Source organism: Scyliorhinus torazame, chromosome 1 (assembly GCF_047496885.1).
Source record: "Scyliorhinus torazame isolate Kashiwa2021f chromosome 1, sScyTor2.1, whole genome shotgun sequence".
NCBI lineage: Eukaryota > Metazoa > Chordata > Chondrichthyes > Carcharhiniformes > Scyliorhinidae > Scyliorhinus > Scyliorhinus torazame.
In genome coordinates this window covers 357,922,017-357,939,672 of record NC_092707.1, presented here as the reverse complement: position 1 = coordinate 357,939,672, position 17,656 = coordinate 357,922,017, and the positions used below count along the sequence as shown (strand labels likewise).

At 48.7% G+C, this 17,656-nt stretch overlaps 1 protein-coding gene across 3 annotated transcripts in view; it reads right to left on the bottom strand.

Annotated features, from left to right (window-relative positions):
* srbd1 (S1 RNA binding domain 1) overlaps window positions 1–17,656 on the bottom strand; it is a 425,904-nt gene that overhangs the window by 391,237 nt on the left and 17,011 nt on the right. For all 3 annotated transcript variants that reach the window (XM_072510745.1, XM_072510754.1, XM_072510763.1), the window contains exons 4-5: window positions 15,934–16,168; window positions 8,765–9,082 (exon numbers count right to left, since the gene is read on the bottom strand). In XM_072510745.1, the coding sequence (XP_072366846.1) occupies window positions 8,765–9,082; window positions 15,934–16,168 (553 nt within the window). The remainder of the gene's footprint in view (window positions 1–8,764; window positions 9,083–15,933; window positions 16,169–17,656) is intronic.

Here is a 17,656-nt window from a genome sequence, read left to right as displayed (position 1 = left end):
AAATTCTTCTATTCCTGTCTAATGTTATCATAATTTGCCTTTCCCCAGTTTAGCACCATGTGGGTTACCCTCATCCCTATCCAAAAGTACCTTAAAATGTACGGAATTGTGGTCACTACTCCCGAAATGTTCCCCTACTGAAACCTCAACCACCTGTTCAGGCTCTTTCCCCAATACCAGATCCAGTACTGCCCCTTCCGTAGTTGGACTATCTACATATTGCATCAAGAAGCCTTCCTAGATACACCTTACAAACTCTGCCCTTCCAAGCCCCTGGCACTAAGTGAGTCCCAGTCAATATAGGGGAAATTAAAATCCCCTACCACAACAACCCTGTTACTTTTACACCTTTCCAAAATCTCTCTACCTATCTGCTCCGCTATCTCTCATTGGCAGTTGGGAGCCTGTAATAAACACCCAACATTATGATTGCCCTCTTCCTGTTCCTGAGCTCTACCCAGATTGCCTCATTGTGTGAAACCGGTGAGGTGTCCCCCGCAGTACAGCTATATTCTGCTTAACCAGTAATGCTACTCCACCACCCGTTTACATCTCCCTCTATCTCTCCTGAAGCATCTTAATCATCCAACGTTCAGCTGCCAATCCTGCCCTTCCTTTAACCACAATTCAGTGATAGCCACAACATCATAGTTAAAGAACTATTCAGTGCTCTTAAGTTCATCTGCCTTATCTGCTACACTTCTGGCGTTAAAACAAATACACTTCAGACCACTGCGTTTAAGCAGATAGGGTGATGTTGTTGTTCTCTTACTTTTGTTCTCTATTTCCTGTTCAGTTATTACACCTTCTAAGCCAAGCTCTGGTTCTAACACCCTACCATACTTGTTTAAATTCTCCCGAGTGACTAGCAAACCTCCCTGCCCCTCAAATCTAGATGCAAACTGTCCTTCTTGTACAGGTCCCACTTGCCTAGAAGAGATCCCAATGGTCCAGAAATCTGAAACCCTTCCTCCTATACCACCAGCTCCCAGTAGCTCCAGGGTTAATGAAACAGGTGACAGCACTCAGGATTTTTTTTAAATGACTGCAGCAGGATCACCAGTAACTGCACAACAGCTGACTCAAGCATCCTTATTTTCGAACTACACACAAAGAATTTCCAACAAACAAACGGTAGCGTGCAAAACAAAATCACACAAGTGGGGCATTAGGAACAGCCGTGATGTTTCTCTTGAATTGAATGTGATTCACAGGGATCAAGTAAAAGACCAGAGGCAGAACAGGAGTGTTTTGAGGGATGTAACACCAGAGACATTTTATAAAAAGTATTGCATTTGTTGCTTAAAGAGCATCAAGAATCAACCATCTTGCAAGTCGCATGGCAGCCAAACCAAGGGATAGCAGGTTCTTTTATTGAAATCCACAAATTTATTGAAGTGAGGACTTTGATTATTGAGGGCATTAGCTATGAGGAGCGGTTTAATAAACTTGGTTTGTTCTCACTGGAACGAAGGAGGTTGAGGGGAGGCCTGATAGAGGTCTACAAAATTATGAGGGGTATAGACAGAGTGGATAGACAGAGACTTTTTCCCAGGGTAGAGGGGTCAATTCTAGGGGGCATAATTTAAAGGTGTGAGGGGCAAGGTTTAGAGGAGATGTACGAGGCAAGTTTTTTTTTTTTTTTTTTTTTACACAGAGGGTAGCGGGTGCCTGGAATCACTGCCAGAGGAGGTGGTGGAAGCAGGGACGATAGTGACGTTTAAGGGGCATCTTGACAAATACATGAATAGGATGGGAATAGAGATACGGACCCCGGAAGTGTAGGAGATTTTAGTTTAGACGGGCAGCATGGTCGGCGCAGGTTTGGAGGGCCCAAGGACCTGTTCCTGTGCTGTACTTTTCTTTGTTCAAGTTTGACTACTTGCCATGGTGGGATTTGAATACTCAAGCCTCGTGCCTCCCGTCCAGTACGTAACCAGTGGCTACGGCATCCTCTAAGGGCAGACAGCGGCAGGGAGAAACAAGGCCAGGGATGAATTTAACCTCAAGGCAATGACAGAAATCAAAAGCCAATGTAGAAAACATGGGTAGTGTGGTAAAATGGCCAACGGCCTGAATCTTAGGCATGACACAGAATTGAACACTTTAAATTGAACCACAGTCAGAACCACAGATTGGCCTGATGGGAATTCAAACAGCTGGGGGGAGGGGCCGGTGTCCTGCAAAATTGCATTGAGCAACTCCATTCGGTGTTGTGACCCCGGCCCATGACCTCGTCGGCTGCAGGCCACAGAAACTTCTGGAAGGGCGCGAGGAGGGGGATAAGAGACACTCATAGGACACCCCCCTAACCAAGCGAACACTTGACAGGGGGACTACGAACCAGGCGGAGGCGAACCACAGATGGACGGAAGAGGCGTGCGAGAACTACTTTCGCAGACAAGGTCCCTGAGACGACGGAGACTCAGAGGACTGGACCCATAGCTCGTTCAAGTTCTTGGGCACGGGTAATATTTGGGATAATTTGGAAGAGTAGCTGTTTTATTGCGTTTGTGAATAAATTTGGGTTGAATCGTGAACCTGTGTTTGCACTTTATTCATCTCGCAAATAAGGGCATCTGGGTAAAACGCTTTACTTATAAACTGGTCAAAGGACTTCCGCTGGCGGCCATGGAGTAGGAGGTCGCGGATTTGGTAGCTCCCGCTCGTGACGTACCTTTTGGACCTTTTCTCGCGATCTTTGGGGAATTTTATGAGAAAAATCGGTGGAGAGTGAGAAAGTGAGGAGAAATCCCCCACCAGTACATGGAGCCGTGGACCAGAAGTGGTCGTATAAGAAGAATTTGTGTAACGAAGGCTACTGTAGAACCTGCACCACAGGAAAGCATGGCGGAGGTGCAGCATCCCAGTTTGGTAGCACAGTGGTCAACGGTACAGCTGGTGGAGTTCATTCAGGAGAGCTTCGCCAAGCAAAAGAACGGTTAGACCCAATTAATGCAACGATTGATCGGGTGAAACAGGGACTGGAAGCCGACGGACTTACGATTCAGAAGGTGGAGGAGGTGTCCGAGCAAGAGGACCATTTAACAGCTTTGGAGGCAGAGGTGGGGCTGATGACCGACCACCAGAAAAGGCTGCAGGAGAAGGTGGACGACCTGGAGAACAGGTCCCGGAGACAGAACCTGAGGATCGTCGGCCTCCCGGAGGGCAGTGATGGATCGGATACAAGGTCATATGTGGCAAGTATGCTGGAAAAGTTGATGGGAGATGGGGCGTTTACTCGACCCTTGGAAGTGGACAGAGCGCATAGAGCGCTAGTGAGGAAGCCGCGAGTGAATGAACCGCCGAAGGCGATGGTGGTGCGAGTGCACCGGTTCCTGAACAAGGAACAGATTTTGCGGTGGCCAAGCAGACACGGAGCTGCAAGTGGGAGAACTGTGAGTTGCACATCTACTAGGAGCTGGGCGCGCAACTGGCCAAAAGACGGGCCAGATTCAATAGGGTAAAATCAGCCTTCTTCAAGAAGGGGATGAAGTTTGGGATGTTATACCCAGCGTGTCTGTCGGTCACTTATGAGGTCCAGGAACTTTACTTTGAATCACAGGACGAAGTGATGGACTTTATCAAAGACAAAAGGCTGCCAGGGGTTTGAGGGCATTGAACCTTGGGGTAGGATATTGCGGCGTTGATTCTGTTAAAATTATTTTCGTTTTGAATTGTATATGCAGTGCCCTTTGTAACAAGTTTTTGGCCCATTGCTCAGATCTGTAAGTTAGCTTTGTTTCAGTGGGTGGAGGGATATTTTTTTTACTGTGTGTTTATTGGGGACTGTGATGTTTTGAATATGTATGTTCAAGCGGGGTGGAAAGCAATAGGGGATTGTTAAGGGGGGTTGGAATTGTGTTGCTGCTGATGGGAGGGGGCGGGGGAGAGAGGAGCTGTTGCTGGGAGACAAATGGGAGGTCGAGGACGGTGGATGGTCGAGGGCGGATCCACGGAGGTGAGAGACGCGAGCTGGAGGCTGGCCGAAGAAGGGTGATGGGTGATCGGCCCGGGGAGGGGGCTCATGACTTGGCTGATCACATGGAACGTTAGAGGGCTGAATGGGCTGGTTAAGAGGGCTCGCAGATTCGCCCAATTGAGGAGATTGAAGGTGGACTTGGCAGTGCTACACACCTGAGGGTAATAGATCAGACCAGATTGAGTAAGGGGTGAGTCAGCCAAGTATTTCATTCTGGGTTGGATTCTGAGACTAGAGGGGTCGCGATCCCGATCAACAAACGGGTGGCATTTGAGGCAGGGAGAATAGTGGCGGACATGGATGGCAGGTACATCATGGTGAACGGGAAGCTTGAGGGGATGCTGGTGGTGCTTGTGAATATATATGCATCAAACTATCAAACTGGGACAATGTGGAATTTATGAGGTGGGTGTTATGGAAGATCCCGGGCGTTTAATCGCATAACTTTAATATGGTCATTGATCCAAGGTTGGACCGGTCGAGATCAAGGACAGGGAGAGTGCCAGCCGTAGCGAAGGAACTAAAGGGGTTCATGGAGCAGATGGGGGGGGGGGGGGTAAGGCCCATGGAGGGTTGGATGGTCAAGAATGAAGGAGTTTTCTTTTTTCTCCCATGTGCACAAAGCATACTCCCGAATCAATTTTTTTTATTCTTGGCAGGGCTTTACTGGCGGGGGTGGTTGATACCGAGTATGCGCCGATTGCTGTGTTGGACCATGCCCCACATTGTTTGGTCTGAAGGGTGAGTAAGGAGAGAGGGCAACGCCCGCAATGGAGGTTGGATGTGGGACTGTTAGTGGATGAGGGTGTGTGCGGGCGGGTGAGGGAGGCCATCCAGAACTATCTGGGAATAAATGACACGGGGGGGAAGTCTTGGCAACAACGGTCTGGGAAGCGCTGAAGGCAGTGGTATGGGGGGAGCTAATCTCGATATGAGCCCATAGGAAGAAGGTGGAGCGAGCAGATGGATAGGTTGGTTGGAGAAATACTCCAGGTAGACAGGAGATATTTGGAGGCCCCGGAGGCGGGGTTACTGAAAGAGCGGCAGAGGCTACATGTGGAGTTTGGTCTGTTATCTACAGGGAAGGCAGTGGAGCATTTGAGGAAGGCGAGCGGGGCGATATACGAGTATGGAGAAAAGGCGAGCAGGATGCTTGTGCACCAGCTGAGGAAAAGGGAGGCGGCCAGGGAGATAGGGAGAGTGAAGGACAGAGGTGGGAACGCGGTTTTGGACCCAGCAGGGGTGAACGGGGTGTTTCAGGAGTTTTATAGCAGGCTATACGAGTCCGAACTCCCAGTGGGGGTAGAGGGGATGAGGCAGTTCCTGGGTGAGTTGAAGTTTCTGAAGGTGGAGGAAGGATTGGTGGAGGGGTTGGGAGCCCCGAGTGGAATTGAAACAATAGTAAAGGGGCTGGAGGCCATGCAGTCGGGTAAGGCCCCGGGACTGGATGGCTATCCAGTGGAATTCTACAAGAAGTTCTCGGGTGTGCTGGGACTGCTGTTGGTGAGGGTATTTAATGAGTCAAGGGAGCGGGGTGTCCTTCCCCCAACAATGTCACAAGTCTCGATCTCACTGATCCTGAAGCGGGAGAAGGACCCAGAGTATGTGGGTCATACAGGCCAATCTCCCTATTGAATGTGGATGCTAAACTGTTGGCTAAAATATTGGCCTCAAGGATAGAGGACTGTGTCGCTGAGGTGATAGGGGAGGACCAGTCGGGGTTTGTCAAGGGCAGGCAGCTGACGGCCAATGTTAGAAGGCTCTTAAATGTTATCATGATGCCCTCAGTAGGAGGGGGGCTGGGAGAGGAGGAGGAGATGGAAGTGGTGGTTGCGATGGACACGGAAAAGGCCTTTGACCGGTTGGAGTGGAATTATTTGTAGGAGCCGTTACGACAGTTCGGGTTTGGGCAGGGCTTCCTTGATTGGGTTTGGTTGTTGTACTGGGCACCCATGGCAAATGAGTCGGCTGACGTCAGGCTATTTTAAGATGCACCGAGAGACAAGGCAAGGGTGTCCCCTCTCCCCGCTGTTGTTTGCTCTGGCCATAGAGCCATTGGCGATGGCATTAAGAGCATCTTGGGACTGGAAGGGGTTGGTCCCGGGGGGGGGGGCGCGACCTGCTCCTGTATATTTCTGACCCGTTAGGGGGGATGGGGAAGATTATGCGGATCTTAGGGGAATTTGGCCTGTTTTCGGGGTATAAATTGAATATGGGGAAAAGTGAGATGTTTGCGATTCAGAGGAGGGGGCAGGAGAGGAGACTGGGAGAGCTGCCGTTTAGAGTGGTGGAAGGGAGCTTCCACTATCTGGGAATCCAGATGCCACGGGAATGGGAGGCACTACATAAGTTAAATCTGACCCGTCTAGTGGAGCAAACAAAGAAGGACTTCAGAAGGTGGGACATGCTCCGCTGTCACTGGCGGGGAGGGTTCAGACCGTGAAAATGATGGGCCTCCTCAGATTTCTGTTTGGTTTTCAGTGCTTCCCCATCTTTATCCCAAGGGCCTTTTTTAAACGATTAAACAAGGTGATTTTGGGCTTTGTGTGGGCGGGTAAAACCCCGCGAGTGAAGAAAACGTGTTGCTGGAGTGTAGTCGAGGGGAGGGTGGGCTGGAACTGCCAAACTAGGTGGCAAATATAGCCATGATTAGGAAGTGGGTTGAGGGGGGGTCGTCGGCGTGGGAGCATGTGGAGGCGGCATCATGCAAGGACACAAGTCTGGGAACATTGATAATGGCACCTCTGCCATTTTCGCAGGCCCTGAGTCTGGGGGAAGTGGAGGAAACATATGAGAATGGAAGGCCCCGATTTGCAATAACCATCGGTTTGTACCGGGAAGGCTGGACGGGAGGTTTCGGAGATGGCAGAGAGCAGGGACTGAGAGGATAGGGGATCTATTCATAGATGGGAGCTTCCCTTGTTTGAAGGATTAAGAGAAGTTTGAACTGCCAGCAGGAAATGGATCTGCAGATACGGGATTTTTTGCAAAGGCAGGTTTCGATCTTTCCGCTCCTACCGCCACGGGGGATACAGGGCAGGATAGTTTCCAGAACGGTGGTCGGAGAGGGAAAGGTATCGGACATCTGCAAAGAGCTTAAGGAGTCAGAGGAAACTCAGATAGAGCTAAAGGGAAAGTGGGAAGGTGAGCTAGGGGGAGAGATAGAGGCGGGTCTGTGGGCAGTTGCCTTAAGCAGTGTTAGCACATTGTCATCATGTGTCAGGCTCAGCCTGATACAATTTATGGTAGTTCACCAGGCACACATGACGATGGCCTGGATGAGCAGGTTTTTTGGGGTAGAGGACAGGTGTGCGAGGTGTACGGGGGGGCCAGCAAATCATGTCCATATGTTTTGGGCATGCCTGAAGCTTAGGGGATTTTGGTAGGGTTTTGCGGATGTCATGTCCACGGTGTTAAAAACAAGGGTGGTGCTGAGTCCAGAGATGGCTATCTTTGGGGTGTTGGAAGACCCGGGAGTCCAGGGGGCGAAAGAGGCTGATGTCTTGGCCTTTGCCCCCCTGGTAGCCCGGAGACGGATATTGCTAGCATGGAAGGACTCGAAGACCCCGGAATCAGAGACCTGGATTAGCGACATGGCCGGGTTTCTCAGTCTTGAGAAAATCAAGTTCGCCCTAAGAGGGTCAACGCTAGAGTTTGTCCGAAGGTGGCAGCCGTCAGCAGAGGCAATAAGGGTGTTAAGGGTGGCAGGGACTTGTTTTGTTAGGGATGGAAATGATGTATGTACTACGTTTATATTTGGATTTGTTTTGTTTTCTGTTGTTGTTATTGTTATTATTATACAATTACAAATACTTTAATAAAATGTTTTTTTTTTAATAAAATGGTCAATGTGCCTGTTAACTTACAAACAGTAGATTTCACATGTACTCTGATGAAAACCTGCCCTATCTCACATTTCAGCACGTTATTCACAGAGTAATCAATACATGGAATGGACTTCCAAACTGAATAGTCGAGACAATAAAATGACTTTTAAGGTCTTTCAGGTGGGTTGAGTGGAGATGCGACAAATGGCCTTTGTCATGTGAGAGTACCTTTAAGAAATGGGTGTTTATCAGTGATGTCAGAGTGTGGGTGGAGCTGGGCTGTCTGTCAGCTTTTTACTTTCGTTTTAGGCTGTTTGCTGCAGGGCGTGTTTTAGTTTTGTTTTCAATGTTGGAGCTGAAGCCAGGCAAAGCAGGTGTACTGTTGATCTCTCTGCCATCAAAAGACTATCTCTGGATCAGTGTGCTTCTGTTAAAAGGGATTTCTTTTTTCTTCTGGATGTTGTTTGGGAAGGTATTAAGGATTACTTAGTGTTGTATTCTTTGGGGGTTGTATTTGAATTAATGGTTGCTAAGATGTTCACTGTATGTTTTAAAAAGGTTAACTTGAGTTCATAGAATAAACACTGTTTTGCTTTAAAAAATACTTTTCCATTTCTGCTGTACCACACCTGTAGAGTGGGCCGTGTGCTCCCCATACCACAATCTATTAATCTAATAATAATCTAATAATCTATTAAAAGTTGTGGGTCAGGTGAACTCCATGATACGCTTTGGGGTTCTCTAAACCCTGACCCATAAAATTTCAGCACACAAAATAAAACAGTATTACTCCAATCATTTCCAAAAACAAATCTTTAAAGCTCAAACTGGTTACAACATGTTTTATGCTCCTTGAAAATAATTGAACATCAAGCAGAGGAATGGAGTAGGAATAGACCAACTGATCTCAACAGACTGCTCCACCATTCAACATGATTAAATGAAACACATATACCTGTATTATATTCCAATTCATCTGCGTGTCCCCAATCTCTACACATCCTCTTAGTCGTTTTACTGGTTTTGCATCTGGGTAATTCTCAACCTTCTGCTTCTTTAAAGCTGGTTCCTCCCATGTAAAAGATATGTCTGCTTCCTCCTTGACTTTCCTTTCACTGCTCGTTGACGGTTGTTCCACCTTAATCCCACAATGTTCCATTTCTTTCTTTATTTGCATTGTAGCTTGCTGAGGCATTGGTTTCACATTTCCTAAATTTTGCTTAATTTCTGCACTTAATTTATCTTCATTACTGTTCAAAGCTGGCAATGGTCTCTGTGTAAGATAAATAACATTTATGAGACTTGCATAGTGAGTAAAATCATCTTAAACCATTATGGTTTTTAAAAATTCTCTTCAAACCTGTTTGTTCCAAGATTTTAGTTGTGTGCTTGGTTGTCAATAATTATTTGCAGCAGTTCAGCTGACTCCCTATCCCGGTTATGCTTTTTATCCCTTGTAATTCCTAACTCCTGAAAGCATTGATGCCTTGTTGAGTTCTAGTCACACTACAGTACTTCACTCTCCTGCCTGTTATTCATGTGTGAGCCGATTCAACAGTGGTGGAAAGAAAGGGTTCAGGAATATCACAGCTATCCAAAATCATATCCTCACAACAGCCCCATTACACCATTCCATCAGAAATTGCTGGTTAGCAGTCAGATGCACGAATCTCAACAATTTTCCCCTTCATAACCTAGAGTGCTGGCTGAAATCAATGAACTCCATGCAGATTATGATTCAAATCAGCATTTCTATATCACGTCGCTGGATAAAAACCTTTCACAGATATTTATAAAGGGCATTCATCAAATCTATCTTAAAATGTGCACAAACACTCAGCACGCTTACTTATTTTTATTTTATTTTTTTTATTTTATTACTTTTTCTGAGTTACAAAGCCAGGGCTCAGAGTGTGGACAGGGGCGAACCCCTAATCTAGTTCCTTGCCTGCTCCAAAAACCAATTCAAATTGAATCCAATTCATGGTCCCCACAAGAGATACATACCAGATATCTTCATTGAGGATCGGGAGCAACTTTCAAAATTGCATGTCTTTGAACCTTTTATGATTTACAAATGATGTTGGGTGTTGTAACCTGCCTACTTACCATTGGCTGGGGAATAATGACTATCCCACAATCCTGCGGGAGTATGAGCTTCCCCAATGAGGGGGCAGAGAAACCACTAGTAAACTCCTAGTATAAATAAGCTGGCCAGTTCAGGAACCAGGAGGAAGGAGTATGTAGCAAGGGAAGTTACTGCTACTGTTATGTATGTATGTTATAGTAAATAAATATTACTTTGTATCCTTAAAACTCGTGCTGGATTCTTCGTGGCCCTTACAAAACTGGCGACGAAGGTAAAAGTGAATAGCTGTCTACACTGCTGAAGCCACCTCCCTGGATTTTTGTTGGATACAGGTTGGAAGTTGTTTTCTATTATACCATGCCTCTGTACGGACGTTTGGATGTTTTTGATGCTGCGCTGGAAAGCTGGAACCAGTACACACAACGGATGCGTTACTATTTCCGGGCAAACAATATCACCGAAAACGAGCGCCAGCTGGTCATATTGCTCACCGCCTGCGGCCCCCATACGTTTGGGGTGATTAGGAGCCTTACGTACACAGCTGCGCCGGACACCAAAACGTTTGATGAACTTGTGAATATAGTGGGGCAACACTTTAACCCAACCCCGTCCACGATAGTCCAGCGTTACCGGTTTAATACCGCTGAGAGGACCCCTGGAGAATCCCTTGCCGATTTTCTATCCAGGCTACGCAGGATTGTGGAGTACTGTGACTATGGTGAGACCTTGTCAGAAATGTTACGCGACCGTTTGGTTTGCGGTATTAACAATGCAGCCACCCAGAGAAAGTTGTTAGCGGAGCCAACATTGACTTTTCAACAGGCCATTCAAATAGTCTTGTCCCGAGAGAGTGCAGAGCGAGGAGTACAGGAGCTACAAGGAATGGAAGTGCATGCCTTGGGGCGCAACCCTTTCCGTCCAAAAACGTCCCCCCACACTCCTGCGGTACCTTGGGCGAGGCAACGTCCGGACCGACGCCAGTGGCCATCGGACATTCCTCCCCGAAGGGAGCCTTCTCCAGAGCTAATGGATGAGGAGCCATGTCCGTGTAAGACTTGTAGGCGCCGACCCCGTCGCGGACGGCGGTCCTGGGGACGCCAGAGGCACCGTCGTTCCGACCGAAACTGGGACCAGCCCAGGGGCCGTAACTGGGACCAGCCCAGAGGCCTAACCTTCCATGTGGATGAACCTGCGGCGACTACTCCTGAGGACGTGGAAACGGAGACCGACTGCCTGCAGCTGCATTGTGTGGCAGCTCCCCGTGTGGCCCCCATTAAGGTGACAGTACGGGTCAATGGCCACCCGCTTGAGATGGAGTTGGATACTGGCGCAGCGGTCTCCGTGATCGCCCAGAGGACATTCGACCGCATCAAGCAGGGTATACAGACCCTTACGTTAACCGACTCACAGGCCAGGTTGGCCACCTACACGGGGGAACCACTGGACATTGCAGGAACTACAATGACCCCTGTTGTCTATGGACGCCAGGAGAGGCGTTTCCCACTTATCGTGGTGCGCGGCCATGGGCCCAGCCTGTTGGGACTGGTTGCGCCATTTGCGGTTGCAATGGCAGCACATCCTCCAAACAGTTTCTGAAGGGTTGACTGAGGTGCTAGGACGATACCCAGATGTATTCCAGCCTGGTTTGGGGAAAATAAAAGGGGCCGTAGCCCGTATCCAAGTTGAACCAGGAGCCACGCCGCGCTATTTCCGGGCGCGCCCAGTGCCTTACGCCTTGCTCGAGAAGGTAGAAGGGGAGCTCACTCGTTTGCAGAGTTTGGGTATTATCAGGCCCGTCCGTTTTGCTGACTGGGCAGCACCAATTGTACCTGTAATGAAGCCAGATGCCACAGTTCGCTTGTGTGGCGACTATAAACTTACAGTGAATACAGTTTCCCGTCTCGACCGATATCCAATGCCTCGCATAGAGGATCTCTACGCGAAACTTGCAGGTGGACTCTCGTTCACAAAATTAGATTTGAGTCACGTCTACCTGCAGTTGGAGCTGGACCCTGCCTCCCGACCATATGTAACGATTAATACACACCGGGGCCTGTATGAATATACACGGTTGCCCTTTGGAGTATCCTCTGCCTGCGCAATTTTTCAACGTGTTATGGAGGGCATTTTGAGAGGTTTACCACATGTGGCTGTCTACCTAGATGACGTTTTGATTACAGGGACGTCGGAGCAAGAACATTTGGAAAATCTGGAGGCTGTCCTTAGACGCCTTTCGGAGGCTGGAGTCCGTTTACGTCGCACAAAGTGCGTATTTCAGGCAAAGGAAGTAGTCTACCTAGGTTATCGGGTGGACCGCGAATGTCTGCACCCCGGCGCTGAGAAGCTGCGTGCAATTCAACATGCCCCCGCCCCCGACTGACACTTCGCATCTTCGTTCTTTTCTCGGTCTCGTAAACTATTACGGGAAGTTCCTCCCCAATCTGGCAACTACGCTGGCCCCTTTGCACCTTCTCATAGAATTTACAGAGCATAAGGAGGCCATTCAGCCCATCGAGTCTGCACCGGCTCTTGGAAAGAGCACCCTACCCAAGGTCAACACCGCCACCCTATCCCCATAACCCATTAACCCCACCCACACTAAGGGCAATTTTGGACACAAAGGACAATTTATCATGTCCAATCCACCGAACCCGCACATCTTTGGACTGTGGGAGGAAACCGGAGCACCCGGAGGAAACCCACGCACACACGGGGAGGATGTGCAGACTCCGCACAGACAGTGACCCAAGCCGGAATCGAACCTGGGACCCTGGAGCTGTGAAGCAATTGTGCTATCCACAATGCTACCGTGCTGCCCCTAGCTAAATTGCTAAAGAAATCTGCTAAAGAAAGATCACACCTGGGTTTGGGGTCAGCCGCAAGAAACCGCTTTCCGGCGGGTAAAGCAACAATTGTCATCGTCTGGGTTACTAACCCACTATGATCATGGAAAGCCTTTGCTCGTCACGTGATGCATCCCCGTATGGTATTGGGGCCGTCCTGTCCCACAAGATGGAGAACGGGGCCGAGCGACCGATAGCTTTCGCCTCCCGCACATTGACTGCAGCGGAGAAAAAGTACGCGCAGATCGAGAAGGAGGGCCTGGCAGTGGTTTTTGCGGTGAACCGCTTCCACCAGTACGTGTACGGCCGCCATTTCACTATCGTGACTGATCATAAGCCCCTGCTGGGACTTTTCAGAGAGGATAAGCCAATACCGCCCATTGCTTCTGCACGGATCCAGCGCTGGGCTTTGTTGCTTGCTGCATACGAGTATTCTCTGGAGTACAAACCAGGTACGCAGATAGCAAATGCCGACGCACTGAGCCGATTGCCTTTATCGACCGGCCCCATGTCGACCCCCACGACTGGTGAGGTGGTTGCAACCCTAAATTTTATGGACACCTTGCCTGTCACGGCATCACAGATCCGTGAGTGGACCCAGACGGAGCCAGTCCTGTCAAAGGTTCGGCACATAGTCCTGTTTGGTGGGCAGCATTGACAGCTCCCAGTCGAGTTGCGGGCATTTTCCTCCAAGCTGTCAGAATTCAGCGTAGAAGACGGCATCCTCTTGTGGGGGACGCGTGTGATTGTCCCGGAAAAAGGCCAGGAGCTGATACTATCAGACTTGCACAATAGGCATCCAGGCGTGACCAAAATGAAAATGTTGGCCCGGAGTTATGTCTGGTGGCCAGGCCTCGACACCGACATTGAGAAGGTGGCCCAAAACTGCTCCATTTGCCAGGAGCATCAGAAGCTTCCGCCGGCCGCGCCCCTACATCACTGGGAATGGCCAGGGCGGCCTTGGGCACGCTTGCATGCAGATTTCGCAGGCCCTTTTCAAGGATCCATGTTCCTTCTACTAATTGACGCCCAGTCCAATTGGGCTAGAGGTGCATAATATGCAGGGGACAACGTCCTGCGCAACAATTGAAAAGATGCGTTTATCGTTTAGTACGCATGGCCTCCCCGAGGTGCTGGTCACGGATAATGGCACTCCATTCACGAGTGAGGAGTTTGCTAGGTTCACAAAGGTGAACGGCATCCGCCATATCCGCACTGCCCCTTACCACCCGGCTTCAAATGGGTTGGCAGAGCGCGCAGTGCAGACATTCAAAAGAGGCCTAAAGAAGCAGTCTTCCGGATCAATGGACACGAGACTGGCTCGCTTTTTGTTTACGTACAGGACTACCCCCCATGCAGTGACTGGGGTAGCTCCCGCAGAACTCCTAATGGGCCAGAGACTTCGCACCCGCCTTAGTATGGTTTTCCCGGACATTGGCGCAAAAGTACGCCGCACACAAGAACGGCAGGGACAGGGATTTTCTCGGCATCGTCCGATTCGGCAGTTTTCGCCCGGTGACCCAGTATTCGTTCGGAATTTTGCTGGTGGTGCCCAATGGGTTCCTGGTGTAATCTTTCGCCAAACGGGCCCTATATCTTACCAAGTGCAAGCCCAGGGTCGTCTCCAGCGAAAACATGTAGACCACGTTCGGTCCAGAAGATCATCCCCTCAAAAGATTCCCCGCCCCCGGAGCTCATTTCAACAGCCGCAGAGACCAGAGACAAGGGAAGGTAGTCCTCACAATCTTCCACTGGTGCCTCACTCGAAGCCTGCGCAGGTCGTTACGGGACCGAATGGAGATAGAGACGCTGACATGACGGAGGCAGCAGACTCTGACTCCGAGATGGAGACACAGGATGCATCAGAGGGGGAATCCTCGGGTCCACAGGCCGTGGATGTACAACCGCGCCGTTCATCACGGAAGCGCCGGTCTCCGTCTCGTTACACGCCGCCTGATCCAGCGCCGCGTGCAAATGGCGTCCGGCCTGCGGCCAAACGAGTCCGACGCCCTCCTTCGCCAGGGTCTTCGGTGGATTCCTTGGACTTTGGGGGGGGAGGGATGTTATAACCTGCCTACTTACCATTGGCTGGGGACTAATGACTATCCCACAATCCTGTGGGAGTATGAGCTTCCCCAATGAGGGGGGCGGAGAAACCACTAGTAAATTCCTAGTATAAATAAGCTGGCCAGTTCAGGAACCAGGAGGAAGGAGTATGTAGCAAGGGAACTTACTGCTACTGTTATGTATATATGTTATAGTAAATAAATGTTATTACTTTGTATCCTTAAAACTTGTGCTGGATTCTTCGTGGTTCTTACAAAATTGGGACATAAAACCCAGTGTGTTATTTAAGCATGGACTAATTAAATAATTGAATGAAAGGTGGCCTCATGGCCTAAAATGTTTGTGTGCATACACATATCCTGCAGCAACTATTTCCCTTAAGAGAAAGGCAATGTGAATGCTTAACTTCACCATTTTCTCCTTAATCAAATCCCTGATGGATGGGTAAAGGCAAAATTTGGATGAACAAGAACAATAAAGGACACAACGGAAATGCAACTATTGTGTCACGGAATGGTTAGAAGTGAGTTTATGTAACTTAGGTTTCTCATCTTGGCTATGTCATCTGTGGAAGATAGAGGGTGCTTCCCACAAAGGACCTAAGACAAACGTGCCTGTGGTGCAAATCCTAGCAGCTTGCTTCAGAGTGGCTGTCACTAAGCCTGAGGTGACCAGGCCATGCTGTTGGTCAGCAGCCTATTCAAAAACCTGAAATAAAGATGAAGTGGGGAAAGCAAACAGAATAAACAAATATCGGTGGCATTACAAGCCGTCTAAACTTTACATACAAAAGCACATTTGTTGGAATTCCTTTTGCGAGGATTGGTTGATATGGCACAGCCAGGGATCAAAACCTGTGACAATAAAGCAAAATACTGCAGATGACAGAAACCTGAAATGTAAAAAGAAAATGCTGGAAATACTCAGCAGGTCAGGCAATTTCTGTGATGATAAAAACTGGTTAACTTTTCAGATCTATTACTTGGCAAAACCCGTGACTCTTGGTTTAGACATCCAGTTAACAAAAATGTATCTTCAGAGATTTGATGAAGAAAATTGCGAAGTTAAACATTGCTAAATTCTTGGACGATGCTTTTAAAACATGATCTTCTGCAACTTTCTTACCATATCATTAGTATCCACATTAGTCTTTTCTGGTGTTTTTTTCCTGTTCTTTCTGACCGCTGTCTTGATTGTAGATCTTTTTACAGGTGTTTTTTTCGTCCTAGTACTTTCTGCTTCAGGCTTAACTTTCTTTTTTACAGTCACCGGCTTTGCTACAGATTTTTTTGGCTTCTTGGCAATTTTATTTTTCGGAACCCATTCTTCTTCTTCTTCTTCAGAATCAGATTCAGATGTACTGCACAATGATAATTACAAACAACTCAATATAAAATAAAGACAAATTTTATTTTCTAAACACAGTGGCACATGCTGTCATGTCATTCCATGGACAACCTCTGTACTCCGCTAATGTCACCTCATGCAAGTGACCTATTAGAGTTATGACTCTAGAAAGCTACCGGCAGATTTATTTAATTATGGCAGTCAGGGCGGTATTGGCAAATCTCGAGCCCCCATGTTATCCAGAAGCATACAGGGTACGATAAAGCAGAAAAAGAAAGCCCATTGCACTCACAGAAAGCTTAATACTGTAGAAAGCCTAGAAGAGTATAGAAGGTACAGCGGTGGAGTAGAAAAGACAATTAGGAAAGAGAGGGACTTCCGGTGGCGGCCATGGAGTAAGATGTTGCTCACTCAGGGCAGCTCTGGCTTGAAGACATCGGTTTGGGCATTTTACACCCATTAGCGGGGTAGCTCCGGCAGGAAAGTGGTGCAGAAGGTGTTGAGGGAGAGGTTTTCACCAAGATTGGCATGTCTACTGGACCTGGAAAAAAAACGGTTAAAGATCTGGCTTAGGATTTGGAGGGGACATGTTGCGTAGCAATAATTGCAAGAATGGTGGAGGGGGAAGGGCCAGCAGGAAATCGCCAGACAGTTGATGGCCTTCATCAAAGATGAATTTCGCCAGCAAAGGAAGGCGATGCATGGTGACTGGTCGAAGACCACTGAGGGAGCAGTAGCACCTCTGCGAGGGTCGATGGACCGAGTAGGTAAGTGCCTGGAGAGAGGGTGGAGCTGCGGAAGAGAAGTGAATTCAGGTGTATGCAAGTGAGGGATTTTGCGCAGAAGGAATGGAGAGGGTTTCCCAAGCTGCCGGAGTATATCCTGCTGGAGCAGCTCCCGGATGTGGAGGGAGAAGGCAGGATTAGTGACATATACATGATTGGCTGGGGTGCAAGGGAGAGTGCAGATGTTGCGAATCAAGAATAAATGGGAGGTGGAGCTGGAGGGGAAAGAGAAGATAAGATGGAGTGTGTGGAATGTGGCGATGCACAGGGTAAATTCGACCCCCTCGTGCACGAGGATGAGCTTGATCCAATTCATGGATTGGCCATGATAAATTGCCCTTAGTGACCAAAAAGGTTAGGACAGGTTATTTGGTTACGGGGATAGGGTGGAAGTGAGGGCTTAAGTGGGTCGGTGCAGACTCGATGGGCTGAATGGCCTCCTTCTGCACGGTATGTTCTATGTACTACATCTAAGGTGGTGCACAGGGTGCATATGACCTGGGCGAGGATGAGTGGGTTCTTCCAGGTGGTGGCAGGCGAGTGTGAGAAGTGCGGCCGAGGGCAGCAAATCACGTTCTGGTGCAATGAGAAGTTGGAAAGGTACTGAGAGGTGTATTCAGGACACTATCTAAGACTGTGGGAGTAGAGGTCAGGCTAGACCTAGTGGTGGCGATCTTTGCGGTATCGGGGTTTGCTGGAGCTGATGGAAGGGTGGA